The sequence below is a fragment of the Aspergillus aculeatinus genome, assembly GCF_003184765.1.
Source record: "Aspergillus aculeatinus CBS 121060 unplaced genomic scaffold BO66scaffold_34, whole genome shotgun sequence".
Lineage (NCBI taxonomy): Eukaryota > Fungi > Ascomycota > Eurotiomycetes > Eurotiales > Aspergillaceae > Aspergillus > Aspergillus aculeatinus.
In genome coordinates, this window is record NW_020291503.1 from 292,209 (window position 1) to 309,770 (window position 17,562).

General features: G+C 51.3%; 6 protein-coding genes and 1 non-coding gene across 7 annotated transcripts; 3 read left to right on the forward strand and 4 right to left on the reverse strand.

Annotated features, from left to right (window-relative positions):
- Positions 1 to 26: 26 nt before the first annotated feature.
- Positions 27 to 100, reverse strand: BO66DRAFT_t215. The gene has a single exon. It is a non-coding gene; the product is annotated as a tRNA-Asn (tRNA).
- A 920-nt stretch (positions 101 to 1,020) lies between these two features.
- On the reverse strand, positions 1,021 to 2,493 carry BO66DRAFT_472714 (Metallo-dependent hydrolase; the record flags this gene model as incomplete). Its single annotated transcript, XM_025652979.1, has 1 exon — positions 1,021 to 2,493. The coding sequence occupies one exon, from the start codon at positions 2,491 to 2,493 to the stop codon at positions 1,021 to 1,023; it is 1,473 nt and encodes a 490-aa protein (XP_025502356.1).
- Positions 2,494 to 4,003: 1,510 nt separating this feature from the next.
- Positions 4,004 to 5,422, reverse strand: BO66DRAFT_377500 (fungal specific transcription factor domain-containing protein). The gene is made up of 3 exons (XM_025645756.1): positions 4,737 to 5,422; positions 4,371 to 4,636; positions 4,004 to 4,310 (listed from the first exon to the last, which is right to left on the reverse strand). Exons 1-3 carry the CDS (start codon positions 5,396 to 5,398, stop codon positions 4,021 to 4,023), a joined length of 1,218 nt encoding a protein of 405 aa, XP_025502357.1. The 5' UTR covers positions 5,399 to 5,422; the 3' UTR covers positions 4,004 to 4,020.
- A 2,233-nt stretch (positions 5,423 to 7,655) lies between these two features.
- BO66DRAFT_440148 (uncharacterized protein) lies at positions 7,656 to 8,791 on the forward strand (the record flags this gene model as incomplete). Its single annotated transcript, XM_025651222.1, has 2 exons — positions 7,656 to 8,136; positions 8,697 to 8,791. 2 exons carry the CDS (start codon positions 7,656 to 7,658, stop codon positions 8,789 to 8,791), a joined length of 576 nt encoding a protein of 191 aa, XP_025502358.1.
- A 1,591-nt stretch (positions 8,792 to 10,382) lies between these two features.
- On the forward strand, positions 10,383 to 12,262 carry BO66DRAFT_455207 (MFS general substrate transporter; the record flags this gene model as incomplete). Its single annotated transcript, XM_025652072.1, has 4 exons — positions 10,383 to 10,420; positions 10,486 to 10,540; positions 10,626 to 11,569; positions 11,635 to 12,262. 4 exons carry the CDS (start codon positions 10,383 to 10,385, stop codon positions 12,260 to 12,262), a joined length of 1,665 nt encoding a protein of 554 aa, XP_025502359.1.
- Positions 12,263 to 14,602: 2,340 nt separating this feature from the next.
- Positions 14,603 to 15,847, forward strand: BO66DRAFT_472717 (uncharacterized protein; the record flags this gene model as incomplete). Its single annotated transcript, XM_025652980.1, has 1 exon — positions 14,603 to 15,847. The coding sequence occupies one exon, from the start codon at positions 14,603 to 14,605 to the stop codon at positions 15,845 to 15,847; it is 1,245 nt and encodes a 414-aa protein (XP_025502360.1).
- Positions 15,848 to 16,942: 1,095 nt separating this feature from the next.
- On the reverse strand, positions 16,943 to 17,518 carry BO66DRAFT_412813 (uncharacterized protein; the record flags this gene model as incomplete). Its single annotated transcript, XM_025649375.1, has 1 exon — positions 16,943 to 17,518. The coding sequence occupies one exon, from the start codon at positions 17,516 to 17,518 to the stop codon at positions 16,943 to 16,945; it is 576 nt and encodes a 191-aa protein (XP_025502361.1).
- Between the last annotated feature and the right edge of the window lie 44 nt (positions 17,519 to 17,562).

Below are 17,562 nucleotides of genomic sequence, written 5' to 3' on the forward strand. Positions count from 1 at the left end.
CGATTCTGACCAAAAAAGAAACCAAACGTCCTAGGAGAGGATCGAACTCTCAACCTCACGATTAACAGTCGTACGCGCTAACCAATTGCGCCACCAAGACGATTCGTTGGAAGTGACTAACTACCTTTGTTATATAACCAAAAAAACAATGGATCGAACTTATAGACACGCCTCTCGCAAGTAGTCTGCGTTGTGCTCCCGCCTAAGCCAAGCAGTCCACTATACTGACTGCACTAGGCGCACGTGGAGGACTACAGCAGACGCACCAACCGAGGGACCAGTCAGCCAGCCCAATAGTGATGGGATGTCTTGGTAGAGCACGCTTTACCTTCTCGATGGGGTCACCAGTATACTCGATGCGAACGACACCACAGGCACAAGATGATGTTGTCATGGCTTTTGCTGGCGTGGGAAAGTATGCAGGGGGGATGATATGTTGGATTTAGAAAAGTAAAAGAGAGAGGAGGGGGTGGACGTCTCCTAAGTATTAATTCTTGCCTGCGACTACACCACCTGCCGCCAGATAAAGGCCCTTCGTTGAGTTGCTTTTCCGAGTGTCCAGTCACAACAATCCTCTCGAAGCCAACTCGTTCAGCATACTATGTAGTGCTTCTCTCCCCACTCTTCAAGGCCCGACAGGAAAAGTCTCACTTGGTCTGTTCTCGGCATGGGAATGGGCCACGGATGAGAATCATCTTAAAAAGCAGTCACTGGACTTGTTTATAGTTCCTATTCCTTGGGCGCAGGGACGCGACCATGTGCGCCTCCCAACCAATCGGAATAAGCCCACTGGTCCACAACATCAGATGCCAGAACTACAGGCTACACGCGCACGGCCATCAACAGGACCTTTTTTTTTTTTTTTTTTTAGCATTTGATGTCTAGGTAGAACCCCCCCTTTTTCTTCCAAAAAAAAATGGAAGATCTCAATTTATTGTGAAAGAGTGGAGACTGATTTATATCTCTCAACTTGTACAAGGTGCAGTGGCGCCAGAGAAAACACTTTGAACCGGAGCCAGCCTATCTTTGTCTCGTCCAATCTCCCCTCGTCGTTTCGCCAAAATAGGCCTTGGCCAGGTTAGAACGAGTCAATTTCTCTGCACCCAGAAGGTATTGACGAATCTCTTCGATTGTCATCTCGGGTCGCATCCTTTCCACGTTCTCCATGATCCGTTGTAGCCCGGCCTTGGCCTTGCGGCGAATGTCCGCAATGTCGTGTCCGACCAGATGGCCGTCGCGTTTGCGAACCTCCCCCTTTACCATAACAGTGTCCACATCGGCCGGGCTGGAGTGCAGAACCGCCGTCGCAAGGGGATACGCCGATGCGCTCAGCGCGCGCTTGGAGGAGATGAGGACCACATCGGCCTGCTTGCCGGGTGTCAGGGTGCCGATTCGATCCAGCATTCCCACGGCTTCCGCACCGTTCCTCGTTCCCCAGCGGAGGGCATCGCGAACGCCAAAGTCCAGCTCGAGGGGCACCTGGCGGGTTCTGTGGACGGTGGCGTTGTCGAAACACCGCTGCATCTGCAGTGCGAGTCGCATCTGGGAGAGCAGATCGGGCGCCACCGCGCTGGAGGTGTCGATGCTTAGAGACGGCTGGATACCATGTTCGATGCACGCCCGGATGGGCGGGAGTCCCATGCCCATCTGCATCTCGGTTTCCGTCGCGATGGACACTTTACCCTGCGACCGGGCGATGAGGCCAATTTCCCGCTCCGTCAGGTTGGTGCAATGGATGTAGAGGTGGCCCGGCATCATCAGGCCGTGTTGCGCGCGTTCTTCGATGTCTTTGGTGCCGATGGAGTTCTCGATGGCGCACGAATGGGAGCAGCAGAAGAGCGCGTGCTCGTCGGCGAACTTGAGTTCCGTACGGGTCAAGTCAAAGGGAACTGTGCCGGGCTGACTGAGAGCCATTCCGATCTGGACGAGGGCGTCAGAAGGCGTTTTCGACTTGAGCTCTTCGACGTGGGCCAGACGGGCTTTCCAGCCGTCCATTCCAACCGCGGCGTTGCCGTATGCGTCGTCACTCATGGCAAAGCAGAAGAAAGCCCGGATTCCCGCTTTTTGCAACCCCCGGAGCTCAGCCTCTGCGTGTTCGCCGGAGTGGAAGGACTCGCAGGTATCAACAATCGTGGTCACCCCGCTGTCAAGCGCTTCCAACGCGCCCACGAACGAAGAGAGCTCCATGTCGGGGACACTCGTGGCTGGCAGCCATCTCAAGTAGGTGTTGGACAGGAAATGGAATAGCGATTGGTCTGCTCCCAAGCCGCGAGTCAAAGACATAGATGCGTGCCGGTGAGTGTCGACCATGCCGGGTATGAGGACCCCATCGGTTGCGTCGATGATTTCCGCGTCAGGGCTCTTGATATCTTCGGCCCTCCCAACAGCTGTGATGAGGCCATCTTCCACCAGCACCGCACCATTGGGGAAGTCTCCAAGCGAGTCATCCATGGTAGCAACATACCCCCCTGTGAACAGATACTTCCCAGCCATGGCGGATCTTGGGCCTTGGCGATTCAGATGAGAAGTGGTTCGAAGAAAAGAATGGGAAGGAGATAATAATTCACAATAACGTCGTCTGACAGGAAAAGGACGCATTTTTATGCTTTTCGGGGTCCCCCTCCGCCAAGCAAGATGTCCTGATCATCCAGGCCTACGGATCCTGCTTTTGGAAGCCGGCAAGGATGGTTCCACCAGCCATCTTCTCCCTTTCGCGAATGGGATGTATTCTGCCACAAGCAGGTCCGCCAAAAGTGAGACAGATCCATCCAAAGAAGAGATCCTTTACGTGTAGTGGTCTAATGGCCCACGTACGCGTCGCTGATCAGTTCCTCTCGGGGTGCTGTCAGCGAGTTGGTTCACTTCAGTACCCTCGGCCTCGACTTGAACGAGCTGGTAATGCATATGAAAATCCGCTATTTTTCATTGCGGGCGAAGTCCGAGCCGTAGGGGTGTTAAAAAAGTGGATCCGATGTTTTACTGGGAATATCCCAACGTGAAACTATCCAATCGGGGTCCTCCCACACTGGGGTGTTCTGTTGTCATTGATGTCCCGGTGCAAATAGACTGCGCAGGTGCCGCATAACCTGTTCAGCGCTGGGATCACAATCCGAGTAACCTCCGAATTTGTATTTTCGCTGAGCTGGCTTGAGTCCATCGCTGCCTTTCCTCCTGGCTTCTATGGCATCGCCTGCCTTGTATACCTCTCATTGCGGACCATGGCGGAAGCCCACAAGGAGCCCGTGGGATTCTTCGAATCTCGCATCAAGGATGTCAAATGCCGTGTTTATTATCAGTGGGCGACAACAGGTAGGAATTCCAGCATGGTGGCCGGAAGGAAATGGCACATCTCGCTGACTGTCGTACTCGGTTCTTCAGTATTGCTCCTATGTATCGTGATTCTCAGCGTCATGTCCCTTTTCGGGCATCGCAGTTCCGCGTCCCACAGAAAATGCACAACCTGACCGTTTGGGTGGTTGATTTTGATGGCCAGGAAGAGACTCGACATGATGTGAGGGAAGATCCATTCAGACAGTTACAGTAGGTGTAGCTCATTCCTGTAACCTTGGAAAGCCGGTCTCTATCCCTGGAGCACCGATTCCGACTGACCTGGACAACTACACAGTCAAGCAGGCAGAAACGACAAGTAACTCGTCGGAGCCCAACGGTTTTCTATAAAACCGACGTGTGTCTGCATACCTCCCGGAAACAGGATTTCGCCCAGGTAGTTTGTTTCGGTTTGTTGCATTGGCTGAATTTAGAGTTTGTGCGTGAAACGAGCTTATGCTGATTGATGCTCTTTTCGCCCTTAATCTCACTGCATTTGCGATTCTTTCTCCAGTTTACAGTATGGGGTCAATCAATAATGTCCCGCCCCAGCCCCGTGTGTGTGTGTGTGTGTGTGTGTGTGTGTGTTGTCAAGATGTGCAACGGGGTCCAAAGAACGTCAAGGACACCGGAGAACGGCCTTAGATGGCATCAAACTCAATAGTCATTGCTTATCCCGATATACAAGGGGTGTCAATCGGCCACCTCGCCTACCCGTCGAAGCAGGCGGTTGAAAGCCTGCCACGACCGACTTTCAATCCCGCTGAAAAATTCGTCCGAGTCGGTGCGTAAAAGCACCTTGGCAATGAGCCATATTTCGTTAGCCCGGTTCATGAAGCCGGCCAGCTCCATCTCTTCGGTGCTAATGCGTGACATCAGCCTCTCCCATAGCAGCTTCCATCTGGACAAGGCGCGATCCAGGGAAGGCAACTGTACTTGCATCATCCGGCTTGCAAAGGCCGAGAATATTACCACGTGCAGCCCTGGGAAACCATGAGTCTTGGTACTACGGTTCAAGGTTTCTGCGGGGTGTGGATACAGACCAGCTATCACAGTAAAAAGCCCGAAAACACCAAGGTTGTTGAGTGCGGGATGGCTTGGTCCGTCCCAGGCACCATTCATGAGGAGATCGATTACCTCGGGGACAGAAGGTGACCGTGGGATGTTGGCGCATGATGACGAATGGTAGTTGGCAAACAGGAGCTCGTTGCAGGGCAAATCTGCCTTTGATTCTGCGATCGTGATCATCGGAGGAGAGCGTAGACATACTACAAACTGGCTGTCAAGTAGCAGAATGAAGGCGGCCGTTCTGTGTCAGGGGATCAGTAATGCAAAATCGAGGCCGTGAAGCAAGCCCTAGACACGCGAGGTTCACACGTGTCTGCTATATTGCAAGGATGCGGGTTTACCTGATCATTGACTCCTTCTGGCAGGCCCGAGGTTTCCACGCTGACCGTGGCGACTCGTCATGGCGCCGACAACAAAAAAAGGATCGGGACCGCGCGGCATGTACTAACATGGGGAATCTCTGGTATCTTACTCTTTGCAGAATGCCAGGTTGATTGCGCCCGATTTGCAAGTGTAAGAGAATTACGCCTGCCTTTAGTGCCTCGTGTTCCTCTACCTCTGAAGACGGAGAATTCCTTTGACCTGGGTTAAATACTGGCAAGCTGAACAAAAATTCCTCGGCAATATCAAAACAATCCACGGCTAGATCAAAAGTATCTCTCGGATAGGAGTGTAACGAGCCGCCTAGAAAAAGGACCAATAGCAGTGGCACAGTTGTAGATTGAGCCTGCAATGCTGGGAGGTAAAGGATCGGACAATGTCGGTGGCAATGTTGCAGGTAGAGATGCGTAAATGCAAGTATGTTTTCGGCTGAGAAAAGATTCTGGTTGACGGCATTATCCAGATGGGTTCGTGAGGGGTTGCGGGTGGCAAAGCTCCTGAGAGCTTCAAGCACTTCTTGCGCGCGTTGGGTGAGAGTCTCGCCCACTATGTTGTCTTTGGGTTCTTTGGGTTCATCAGGAGTTGCATGAGTTATCCCTTGGTTATCCGGCTCAATACCCATAGGCCACCCAGATGAGTAATACCCCAGGTCGTCTTCAAAGGGGTAACAATCCGCAGTTTCAGGAGCTATATTGGCAGCCTGGCTCCCCAGGGTGGGCGGGTTAGAAGACTCGACAGTCCTTGCCTGCCCAGAATCAAGCGCCGGATACATGTCTAAGAACGTGTTTTGGGTATTGTAATATTTTAGCAGGAACGGAATCCGCGCCTTAATCAAGGTATCTTCAGAGTCCCCAGGCGGCGCAGAGGCGCTCTCCACTACCGTCCTATGGGCAGCTCCGACATCCTGTTCCGGAGGAGGCATCCCCGGCAGAGATTCCTGGAAAAGAGGCTGGACGCGCGTATAGAGACATACCAGGGCCTTGCTTTGGCAGTAGCCGCACGGATATTTCATATTACAAGATGCTTTGTTGTAAGCGCAATTATCACAGGACTGTCGCGGTCTTCCTTTCTTCTCGGTCCGGGGAAGTGGCCGACCATGTCTTTTCGGACATGTTTTCGCATGGCGACGGGCAGTGTCCCTAGTCAGGGCTTTCTTAGCATGCTTTGTGTCTCGAGAGAAGGTCTAGACGCACTTTCGGTGAAAGCTTGTTTCGCAAAAGAAGCATTGGTGTGGTTGTCGTGGAAAATCTAAGCAGTTCGTGCTGGGTCAGCAGAGCGGTACTACACACATTAGGAAAGGAAAGCCTACGGGATTCCTCATGTCGACGCAAATGGGTGTTGGTGGAAAACCTGGTGAGGCACTGCCTGCATATGAAAGGAGCAACCATGACGCCAAAGCCGACGAGATAAATGATGAATCAAGAACAAATGCAGACAGATCTACACACCTGGTCCACGTGAGGAGGGGGTGCCTGAGTCAGCATGTGGGACATCTCCGATTGGTTTCCAGACAGGCGGCCAGCGACATCTACCCACTGCCGTTTCATTACTATCTATTATGAGCATCTACTTTCGTGCCAACATTGGGATGAAAGGCTACTACAATAGCACAATTCACAAAAGGGAAAAATCAAAAACAATGATATTATCACTCCAAATTCCATTTACATTGTCTTCGCAAAAGTGTGAGAGTTGTCAACTAATATCAGCGGTTATCCGAGTAACATAATCCACATGCGGGCTGGCCACACAAGCGGCCGGCCAGCTAGCTAGGATTTTCAGTCAATATATTTATAAGGTTAAAATCTCTTTTGCTTGATATTAAATTCTTATAAAGTATTTTATATACATAGCTAAGTTGATTATAATCAGAGCAGGAAGATAGCACACATGTCACAAAGCACCTTTGGGTATGCATTTTAAAAAAATAACTATTATACTATCAGTAAGAGAACTAGAATATAAGGTTAATAGCTTTATACTATGTATATTATATAAGATTATATCAACATAAGATTTAAACAGATTAGATATTCTTTTGATAGAGTCCGGTCAAAAACGGGAGAACATGCTCTGAAGAGTAATACCTATTTTAAGCCCAACAGCATTAGGAGTAGGTACAAAGAATGCAACACAAGATGATAAGAACTTTCAGTTATTTCAAGAGATAGTTGTAGGAGGGAGCCACTTGCCACTTTCACACAAGTGAGACTTAAAGAAATTGGTAAGTCAGGAGATAGATGGCTGCCGACCCCAGGCTCGGTGGCCTCTAGTCTTCCACCGCGCAGAACAAAAGCATAAGTGAGCTCAAAGTAAAGCCAGAGATGTGCAGAAGGTCAGTAGTGAGATGTCAAATATCGCTCTGGATTGTAATGGCAGTTAGGAAAGGATTCTTAGAAGTTCTTCCAATAAAATTCACATCCCTTGTTTATGTAAAGTGCCGACGAGGTCGGACTCTCATAGCCATGTGAGAACTGATATCTATTGGCAGCAGTTCACGATGAACAAGTATCACAGACCAACCAGAACCAGAACTGTTCACTGTTCAGAGTTGTCGTCCCTATCAAAGTATCATCCATTCACTCTCTGGCCGATCCCCCCAAAGGCATTGCTAGTGAGAAAACAAAGAATTCACCAGGCCCGCTATAACACACAAACACCGCTCCACGAGAACAAGATGGGGATCTCCATCAACATCATAAAGACAGTCAGAAACTCTCCATGTCGATGAGTCCTTTCAAGAAGGATACCTGAAAGAATACATCGAATATAAACCTCAGCGCTCAACCTGCCTCCATCAGCACCCTACCACCCACGTCCCGGTCGACATCTCATCATCTTGATATCCACCAAACATCGACCCGCTGACAGACCACCAAATGCAGCCCTTCCAAGAGAAACGCGACAGGCTCAGCACCCTCAAGGGCCCGGAGTACTTCCAACTCCTAGCCGAGATCCGCCAGGACGACAAATGGTACAAGAAACTGCGGGAGGTAGTGGCCAGCAACCTGAGCGACCGCGACAGCGACAGCAAACTCGCCCGCATCTGCACGGTCCCGGCGGAACGTCTCAGCCCTTTGAAGCACATCCTCGACCCGGCGGTGCTATCCAGCGTGGTCCCCTACGAGTACGGCGGCCGGGCCGTGGATGTCGAGATCGCGGGCTGGGCGGTCTTCGAGGCGACGGGGCTCGCCATCTCGGGCCGCGTGTACGGGGTCCCCGGCGTCTGGGGCATCGATCAGGACTTCCTGTCCGACGGGCGCCGGTGCTGGAGCGTGATGGTGTTCCAGGGCACCGAGCTGGACCTGGAGCAATTCCCAGAAGTACTGCGCGACGCAGATTGGTTTATCATCCCTACAGGTGAGTCAACTCCCGTGACTGGCAAAGGGGGTGGATATTTGGGAGCGGACGCTGACAGTAATCAGACCACTGACGATCAAACTCCCCTTCCCAAGGAGACCCCTGATGAAACCGGGGAAGAGCAAACTCTGGTGCTCAGGCCGGGCAAAAAATCTCTGCCGATCCGTACGAAAACCCCACCCATATAGACTAAGCTTAACTGACTCTCCGAGTCTTGATAGATCAAGCAAAGTACTATGAGGCTTTGAGATGATATGATGAAGTATCGATTGGATTTTTCTACTTTATGCGCTGGTCGTCCATGACCATCTTTGTGCCGTATGATATTTTTCTTTCCTCCCCCACTCTCAGTATCGGATAATAGATTCTATTTATTAATATACCCTCTTTTGATCTAGTGAGCTTTGTTATCCTTTGCTAGGCGTCATCTGCTGTCCTTATTTTTCCCTTCGTGATTAGTGCAGATTCATAGGTGCGCGCGGACAAACGATCTTGATGAGATACATGATGCATGAAAAGTAAAGTACAGTAGATGGGCCCTCACCGTATCACAAATCCAGGGGCCGCTCAGCGCAAAGAGTTCTCCCGTTCCCCCAGCTCCGAGCCAAAAGCGCCGGGTCCCAGCATCCCCATCGACACCAGGAAAGAGCCCTAGCCGGCAGGGGCAGAGGCGACGCCTGGCTAAATACCAAGCTACCAGGTACTATGGAAAGGCGCCGTTTAGCCATTGCTGATCAACTTGTTGTACATAGAACGTAGACGTCCATAGTACATCGGAGTAGCAGGGATCCACTGTAAATAAAACTCCAAGGGTACCTTAGGTTCCAAGTTAGGGCAGCGGGGCAAAGGCTTCCATGTTCATTGAAGCCGATGACCGGACCGCCAATTAGTCGATCATGATTGACCCCTGAGCTTCTACAAACCATCAGTGTACACAAGAGTCGCTCATCTTTTGACCTTCCAAGAGCTGAAGAACTTTCGAGAAGCTGTGGTAGAACAATTATAGCAGTTTGAATCGGTCTGAGATATAACTTTATCATTCCTCATCTCCTGTAGGGGCTGCAAATGCTAGTGAGTAGAGAGGTCTTTCCTCTCCCTCTAGAAGAGTGCGGGGGCCGGCTCCGCATGGTCCGCGTCAAAGTTTAAAATAGGCCAAACTCTGCCAGGTAAGCAGTTGAAGATTCTTGTCTATCTTGATCCTTTGTTCGCTGAAGAGAATATGAAAGTACATCTTTAAATAGTGCTTGACAGAAGAAGGTCTTTCTGGTGGTCCTTATCAAAATTATCGGAGTTTGTCTATATCAGAATCTAGATTGGAAATAACTGTACAGAGATATGTTTTGTGTAGTTTTCATGAAGGTTCTCAACAATCACTAGCGACCAGAACTGAATATATGTTAACCATATATCTAGTATCTTTTGAGCTTATCCCCAATCCTCCATTTCATATACCTTAGCCGTGGGATTGTATGATAATACATATTCAAGAGAAGTTCTCTCAATCCTCGACCATGTGTTTGATACAAAAAGGACAAACACCGGCCAGTACTATACACATATACCTCTCCGGGACTGTGATACGTTCCGAATGACCCTCGACAACGCGAAGTTTGTGGGACATGAACCCAGGAATATCGCAATCCTTCTACTCGAGAACTGGGCTACTTTAGAAGCCGAGAAGGGATCACGGACAAACTCGGCGTGTGGATATTGACCACGGGTAGTAAGCTCTCCGAAAGCAGCATCCCCTTAACCCATATCGTACGTGGTATCTTTGGGAGTGTGTTGTAGTTGACATCTCTGTAATTCATCGTCACGAACAGCTACCGAAACTGTAGCTGACGCGCAGGTACAAGACATCATATAGGATAATACATTCAATCCAAACATATTCCAATAATTTCTGGTCATGAATGACACTCCTCCTTTTATGCCAGGTCGTGTCCCTCGGTCTTATGAAGTCATTTACCAATATCAGCGTGAGGGGAATACACAATCCGGTGTGCGATCATGAACGTCAGGCTATCCTCTCATGGCGGACCGTGGCTTTCGGTAACTGGTTCAGGCACGAAAATGGGAACGCCAGCTTGGCCACTGTGGCCACAATAGGGAAGGCTTGCGCGCTTTAGGTTCGGTTCCACGGGTTTGTACTTGATGGTTAGGGGGTGGCGACTCTTCCATCAATATTCATATCCTTTGCCCTCGCCGTGACAGCCATCCCGAGGGTAATCCCGTGCCAGTCATCCATGGTTCAAAAGTCAAATTTTTTGTACCATCTCAAAAAGTTTCCCCTGGCTCATGGAAACCGCAGGGAGCCCGGTAGGCGCAGGGTATCTATTTATTAGCCAGTTTTTCCCCATCATGCATCGAGAACTGGATTGCAACTCCTTTCCCGCAAGGGGCCGTCACGGACGAGGACCATCACCAACACCACGAACACCATGGCGCACGAAAATACCCTTGAAGACCAGGGGGGCGTTGCAAAACAGCCCTTCGTTTCCTCCAGCGAAGTCACGCTGACACCCCCCTACTGCGTGATCAGCACCCCGCGCAAAATCTTCATTATCACCCTGACCAGCCTCGCCATGATCGCCACGATGATCGCCACCAACATTGTCCTCCCCGTCCTCCCCATCCTGCAACAGAAGTATGGCGTCAGCACAACACAGATGAATCTCCTAGTCACCGTTTTCTCCCTGGTGCAGGGCATTACTCCGGCTCTGATGTCTTCCCTCTCCGACCTGCAGGGCCGCCGCCTAGCCTGGATGCTCACTTTAGCCCTCTACACAGCTGCCAACATCGGCCTTGCCCTGCAGAACAGCTACCCGGCGCTCATCATTCTCCGCGGTTTGCAGAGCCTCGGAAGTAGCTGCGCGATCCCTTTCGGATTCGCCGTTGCAGCGGATATCTCCTCGCCCGCGGAACGAGGCCGGTATATCGGACCCTTACAGGGGTGTGTGATGGGGGCGTTTGCGTTCGGCCCTGTGATCGGCGGTCTCTTGGAGCCAGCGTTCGGGTGGCGGAGTATCTTTTGGTTCCTTGGGATCTGTAGTGGGAGTGCGCTGCTGGCTTATTTCGTGGTCATCCCGGAGACGGCCCGGAGTATTGTTGGCGATGGCTCGGTTGAACCTGTCGGGTGGTGGCGGCGGCCTCTGGTGCAGAACGTTCAGCGAGGGTCGAGCCGTGATCGCGACTCTCGACATCCATACACGTACGAAAAGGACCCGTCACCCACCGGAGGCACTGAGAAGCGGCGGATCGACACCGCGGAGATACTACGCGCGTTTACGCTTCTCGGTGAGAAGGATGCCTTGATCCTTGTCATCTTCACCAGCCTGTTCTATGCGGGTGTCACGGCCATGTGGGCTACGACTGGCAGCCACTTTGCCAATATGTACAGGTTAAGTACACTGGAAGTCGGCTTCTCCTTCCTGTGAATACCCCCCTTCCGTCCCTTGCCCTTTGCATCCGATCCATCCTAGAGCTAAGGATAAACAGACCCTATGGCATCGCCGGCGCCATCGGCTCCATCCTCAGCGGCCGGGTCCTCGACTTCAACTACACCCGCATCCAAACGCAACTACGCCAGCAGACTGGAAACCTTGAAGACCCCTCCAAGGACCCCAGCGGAGATGATCCTTTCCCCTATGAGTGCGCCCGCCTCCAAGTTGCTGTCCCCTTTGCGCTCCTCGCCTCAGTATCCCTGTTGTCTTACGGCTGGATAGTTCAAACCCACTGCTCTCTCGCCGCCGCGCTCGTCTTCCAGAGTCTGATCGGCTTCAGCGGGACACCCCTACTCGGAATTATCTACACATTGCTGATAGACCTTTACCCGACCCAGGCGGTTGCAACGCAGGGAGCGGCGGATCTGGTCCGGTGCTGGCTGGGAGCGCTGTTTGCGGCCGTCATTGACTATATGATTGATTCGATGGGGTGGGGATGGTCATTTATGATCCTCGGGCTAAACATGATTCTTGCGATGCCGCTGTTGGGGGTCTTGTACCTTTATGGGCCGAAGTGGAGGAAGAGGAAGCAGGAGCGGGTCAAGGCGGGGACTTTGAGTGTCGGCGTGTCGTCTCCTATCTGCGGTATCGATATCCAAGCTTCGACCAGACCATCAGAATAATATGCCCTAGATTTGAAATTGGACTGTGCGTTCTTTCTAGTGTGTTAATCATGCAGTGTCTGTGACTCATTCGCCCCGGCTTGAGAGCTGCGTAAGCGTTGGACACCAATGAGGTAAACAGCTATTTCTGGTTCAAGATGCTGTCAAACTGGGACGGAAAATGGCCTGATACCACCACCTCCATGTAAAAGAGCGCCTATGATTGACTTGGCGCGTTAGTCTTGATTAGGCGCCAGAACTCCTAAGTCTAGGAGTCTATGCCGAGAGCCTAGCAAATAAATCCGCCTTTTAAATAGTATATTTATACTGTCTAGCAGCTATAGTGACAGAGATTCCAATTGCACATTGTAGTGGCCGATTGTGCTATTCCAAATCTCGTGAATAGAGGATTATAGAGCAACCTGTCTAAACAGTTTTCTTCCATTCGAATAAAAGTCTTCATTTCTTTATTTTGCAAAACTAGAAGCACTATCTGGGCTATTATTAATGCATTCTGTATGTGGAATTTGGACAGTCTTGATCTTGTGGTCTTTTATCAGGTCTTCATTAATAAAAAGGTTCCTGATTTTTTCATCTCTATATCAGTATTATACATCATATTAGTATTATGAATCTAGAAAAGTATTAGTTTATATACCGTTTAAGCAATCTGCTTTTGTTATATATTCTACTGCAGTACATAAACATAATCTAGTTAGAGATTGTTAACCAGGCGAATCAAAGCAATCTCGCAGCAACCGGGGTTTCTGGATATGTACTCTATAAGTAATCTTTAAGCAGCCTAGAGTATATACAGATGCTTTATATACTGCTTTTATCAACGGCAGCATATTAATTAGGTAGGCAAACGCGAGTCGCAGCAAAATGGTTCACTTATACACAAGTGCATAGCCCCCATATTTCACCCGATCTAAAATGGAGATGATCATCAAATTCCGCCAAAGAAAGAGGGGTATTGCGTGGTTCAAGGGATACCCCTGTCGGGACGGATTAGTGATCAAATAGGAAGGACTGTACCTGTCACGAATAATCTAATTCGATCGGGACACTGAAGACTAGGCCAGTGGTTGAGGGCAGGTCGCTGTCGACCACGAGTTGCTGACAGGCTAGGGCGCAGATACACGGCATCTCAGCCTGCCTGGCTGTGTTGCTTGACTCATTCTTGAATGATGTGCGATTGGAACAGGTCTCAGACTCCAAGACCTGCCACAGAGCCTAAGCACGATGACGGAACCGGAACATGCGCAGTATCAGCACTGGCAAGTGTCTCAACAAGACGACAAGCTGAATACTCATCTATTTGTTCTTGGACTAGCTTGCCGAAGGTAGGAACCTTGTTGCCATGAGGCGACCGCGAAGATGCACGTGGAAAGTGCAGGCGAACCCCGTCTGGGGCAGCAAGGAAAACGGGGTTTCAGCCTTTGTGTCCAGTACTCTAGTGCTCGCGGAAAATTGTACGACCACAGCACGCCCAGACCTACATGAGTATAATGAAATTAGATTGTCAATAGATGAGGGCACATTTGAAGAAAAACATCCGACACGGTGGAGACTCACTTTTGGCCCCCAAGTACTGCAGCAGCCAATGTGGATGAGCGATGGTGGACAAGCGACATCCACCGTCGTGCCTCTAAACAGGCCAAAGACTCTAAATTAGTGCCGGCATGGCCATCCTTTCCCGTTACGGACATCCTTCCCGGGACTTTTCCTTCACACCTGCCGATCTCCACTTAGTCAGGGTCAACCCCAATGCTTCTCAACACTCAATTGATCCAGCCGTGAATCCCCGTGCAGCTCTGTTATCTTCCTGCTCCGCTTTTCTCCGCTCGCTGACCACCTTCTGCCATGGTCGCATTCTTCACGCCTCCTGTCAGCATGCCATGTGAGGGTGGAAGGAATGGTCTCGCTATTTAGCCGATAGTCTGTCCGAAACTGACTTGTGTAACCATCAGCACAGCGGAACGGACCATTGAGCGTGGGAGAAATGATAGTAAGATCCGGAAAAGAGACAATTCTGGAGGATCGAGCGTGCCGCAAAAAAGGCATGGCACTAGATGGACGCAGTATTCTGATCGTCAACTCACCATCTTCCTGCACTGGTCTCTTTTGAGCGACTTCTCCTGCATGAGAGCCAAGCCGACCTAAGTCCGTCGCAAATTAGTGTCTGCTTTATGTGAGGGGATGTACATAGCGGCAGGGGGGAGACAGAATCTGATTTATACCGCTGTCTGTCCTGAGACAGCCCTCCCCCAGCAACCCATGCGTCTCTCGTGACAATTTTTTCTCCGCTCTGCACTCATAGCAGACTCTTCCCTCTGGTGACAATCTGGCTGATGCGTGATGGCCGGCAATGGTACCGAAACAGCGGGTTGGGTTGACGCGCCCAATGTACGCGGGTCGATAGACATCCTCTGGTCATGTGCTTTGGTGTTATCGACAGCTTTGTACACCGTTTTGCACTTGAACATCCCTGGTCCGAATGATAGCTTGATGGTGGTCATAATGCGCAAGATACGCTGGGGTATGTTGGCCATCCTGGCCCCGGACTTGCTGGTGTACTTCTCGGCCATGCAGTGGGAGGCCGCACAGCAAGCCGTCGAGCAGATGCACCGGATGGGCCACAAGCACTGGACGCTGAAGCACGCTTTTTATGCCAACAGCGGGGGCTTTGTCCTGCGATCGATCGACTACCGGCCGTTTCCTATCACATCCGCAGCCCTCCAGTACCTCGTTGAGGCAGACTATATCGAGTGCCCAACTATCACCGAGGAGGAGATTTGGGACAAGAGCAAGGCAGATGTCTTTGCGAAATGTGTGGCCTTGGTCCAAACCGCTTGGTTGGCGGTACAGGCGATCGCACGGGTCATTCAGGGGCTATCCGTGACCCCGCTGGAGCTCTTCTCGCTTGGGTTCGTCCTGTCGACTATGATGAGCTACTACTTCTGGATGCACAAGCCGCAGAATGTCAGCGTACCCACGTATATCGACCTCAAATATGGGAGTGTCAACGCCATTCTGAGTCAGGGTGGTAACACCTCCGTGGAAGAGTTTCAGCACACCCCCCTAGATTTTGTGGAGAAGCCGATGCAGCGGTGGCACCGTCGGCCCACGCTGGAGAAATTCGGCCTGGAGGAGGGACCGCTGCAGCGCATGCCCGACGACAAGATTCCGGTGATCAACATGCGCCGGCAGACTTGGATTTTAGTGACGGTCCAAGCGATGGTACATCCTGCCATTCACTGTTTGGGATGGAACCACCTGTTTCCGACCCCGACAGAGAGGCTATTGTGGCGTATCGGTGCCCTGGTACTGGCGTCCGGACTTCCGCTCGCTACCACGGTGCGGGTGGCTCTGACAGCTCTGGGGTTCAAGGGTCACCGGTCGCTGACCTATATTTGGATTCAGCCAACGGAGCGACCGCCGGGATGGCGACCGTGGGTGCTCGACATAATCTCTACCCTCATCAGCATGTGCTTAGTTCCTGCGCGGCTGTATATCATCGTCGAGGCGTTCATCAGTCTGCGGCGACTACCGGTCAGCTCGTTCCAGACGGTAGCATGGACGGGCTTTATTCCGCATGTGTGAGACGTTCACGGCTGGCGATTATCGATTGTTAAAATAGCTTGTGACTGGGGAAGGTACGTGCAAGTGTCAGTCTTGACAAGAAAGAATCCGGTTCTAACAATCTTCCAACAGCTTGTTAGATGAGGCATAACCGAAGCTCCATTTCGTATCAAGTCATGCTGAGGTAGACTCAAGTACCGATGTCATTTCCCACGAGTCGAGTCGAGCGCGATAATGGCAACGAAGAATGGTCACAATAAGCTTCTCACGTACCCCGCACAATCCTTCGGAATAGCAACAAATAATGGTCCCGTGATCAAGCCAAGGAGTCGAAGGATTCAGTGACGGAATCAATTCCCAGCCTCATGGTCCTGCCAATTGTCCGGTCGCATTGACTCTGCCGCTGCGTTCTTACCTGTTGCTCATCTCCCCCACCAAGCCGTGTCCGCCTTGTTGGCGCAAATGTCATGGTGATTTTGATTTGACCGAGAATGAAGACGATGATCGAGACACCGAGGGATGATGGTTGATGAATCGATAACTGCTGAGAATGGCATGAAGAGAGTAGGAAGGAAGGAAGGAAGGAAGGAAGGAAAGAGGAAGAACTGGCGGGATGAGCCGAACCTGCTGCGGTTTCTTTGTCTGCGACTAAAATTAGCATGCTTTCCACCTTCACGTTTTCCAACACTAGAGTTTCTATTGACTGCTATGGAATTGGAATCATACTTTCATAGCTAATTCTTAATGCATCACGAAACCTAAGTTCACATGTTGTTCTGTCCGTACCCGGAATCAAATCATCTTCACAGCCTAGACCTTCACAAGCCTCCCTAGACGACTTCTGTCTTTCCCGAACCGAGTCTGTTGGAGACCTCAGCCGGAGCAGAGATTCAAGAGTCCATACTCTAGAAGATGACAATGTTCTCGCAGCTCAATGCCCCACTTGATTGATTGTACCCCTCAGTCAAAATGTCTCGATAGACGCATATTCGATAAGCTAAATTAACAGACAAAACAACCCCGGAATTCCCCATGACATTACTATCCACCTTGGCCATCCTCCCATCGTACCAACCACACCCAGTCCCCAGACTACTATTGAAAGAGATAGATAGATCAGCAGTTATAAATCAACTTGAACCCAAGATCCGCGCCCTGCGTGAAATCCACCTGCCCCTCAGCCCCCTGCCAATCGCTCAGCAGCGCCAAGAAGCTCATCGTGTTGGAGCAGGTATTCGACGCCAGGTTCTGCTGGATCGGGGTGGTGGTCGCCCCCGTCGGGAACTGGAAGGTAGAGACCATCTGGCCGCGGGTTGGCGGGTTGCTCCAGGTCGGGGCGTTCGCGGCGGTCCAGGGGGTGGTCGTCCAGAACTCTGCCTGGTTGGAGCCCTTGGCGATCTGGTTGGCTGTGGTCAACGGCGGTACGTTGACCTGGAGGGTGCAGCCGGTGGCCCCGGCGGGGATATTGGTGAAGGTAAAGGCGGAGATCTTATTGTTGGTCACTGGGGAGCCGGAGCGCCGGAGGGTGAAGCGCTGGCCGACGTTGGCCGTGTTCGGGTGGGCACTGTCGAGGACGTCGATAAACGAAGGGAGAATAGTGGTGCAGGCGCGAGGAACGACGTCGCCTGCGGGAGATGGAGCTGCCAGGGCAAGAGTGGCAAGGGCTCCGAGGATGGCAATGATTTTGGTCATTTTGATGAAGGATGGATGAGTACGTTCAGGGTTGATGAGCAGAT

What these genes read in the sequence shown, in the direction of transcription:
- BO66DRAFT_377500 (XM_025645756.1), bottom strand. Translation starts at nt 5,398, where the DNA reads ATGGGTATTGAGCCGGATAACCAAGGGATAACTCATGCAACTCCTGAT. An exon ending in CAGAAGGAGTCAATGATCAG is followed by an intron (nt 4,637 to 4,736) that starts GTAAACCCGCAT and finishes CCCCTGACACAG; the next exon opens with AACGGCCGCCTTCATTCTGC. An exon ending in GCTTTTTACTGTGATAGCTG is followed by an intron (nt 4,311 to 4,370) that starts GTCTGTATCCAC and finishes ATGGTTTCCCAG; the next exon opens with GGCTGCACGTGGTAATATTC.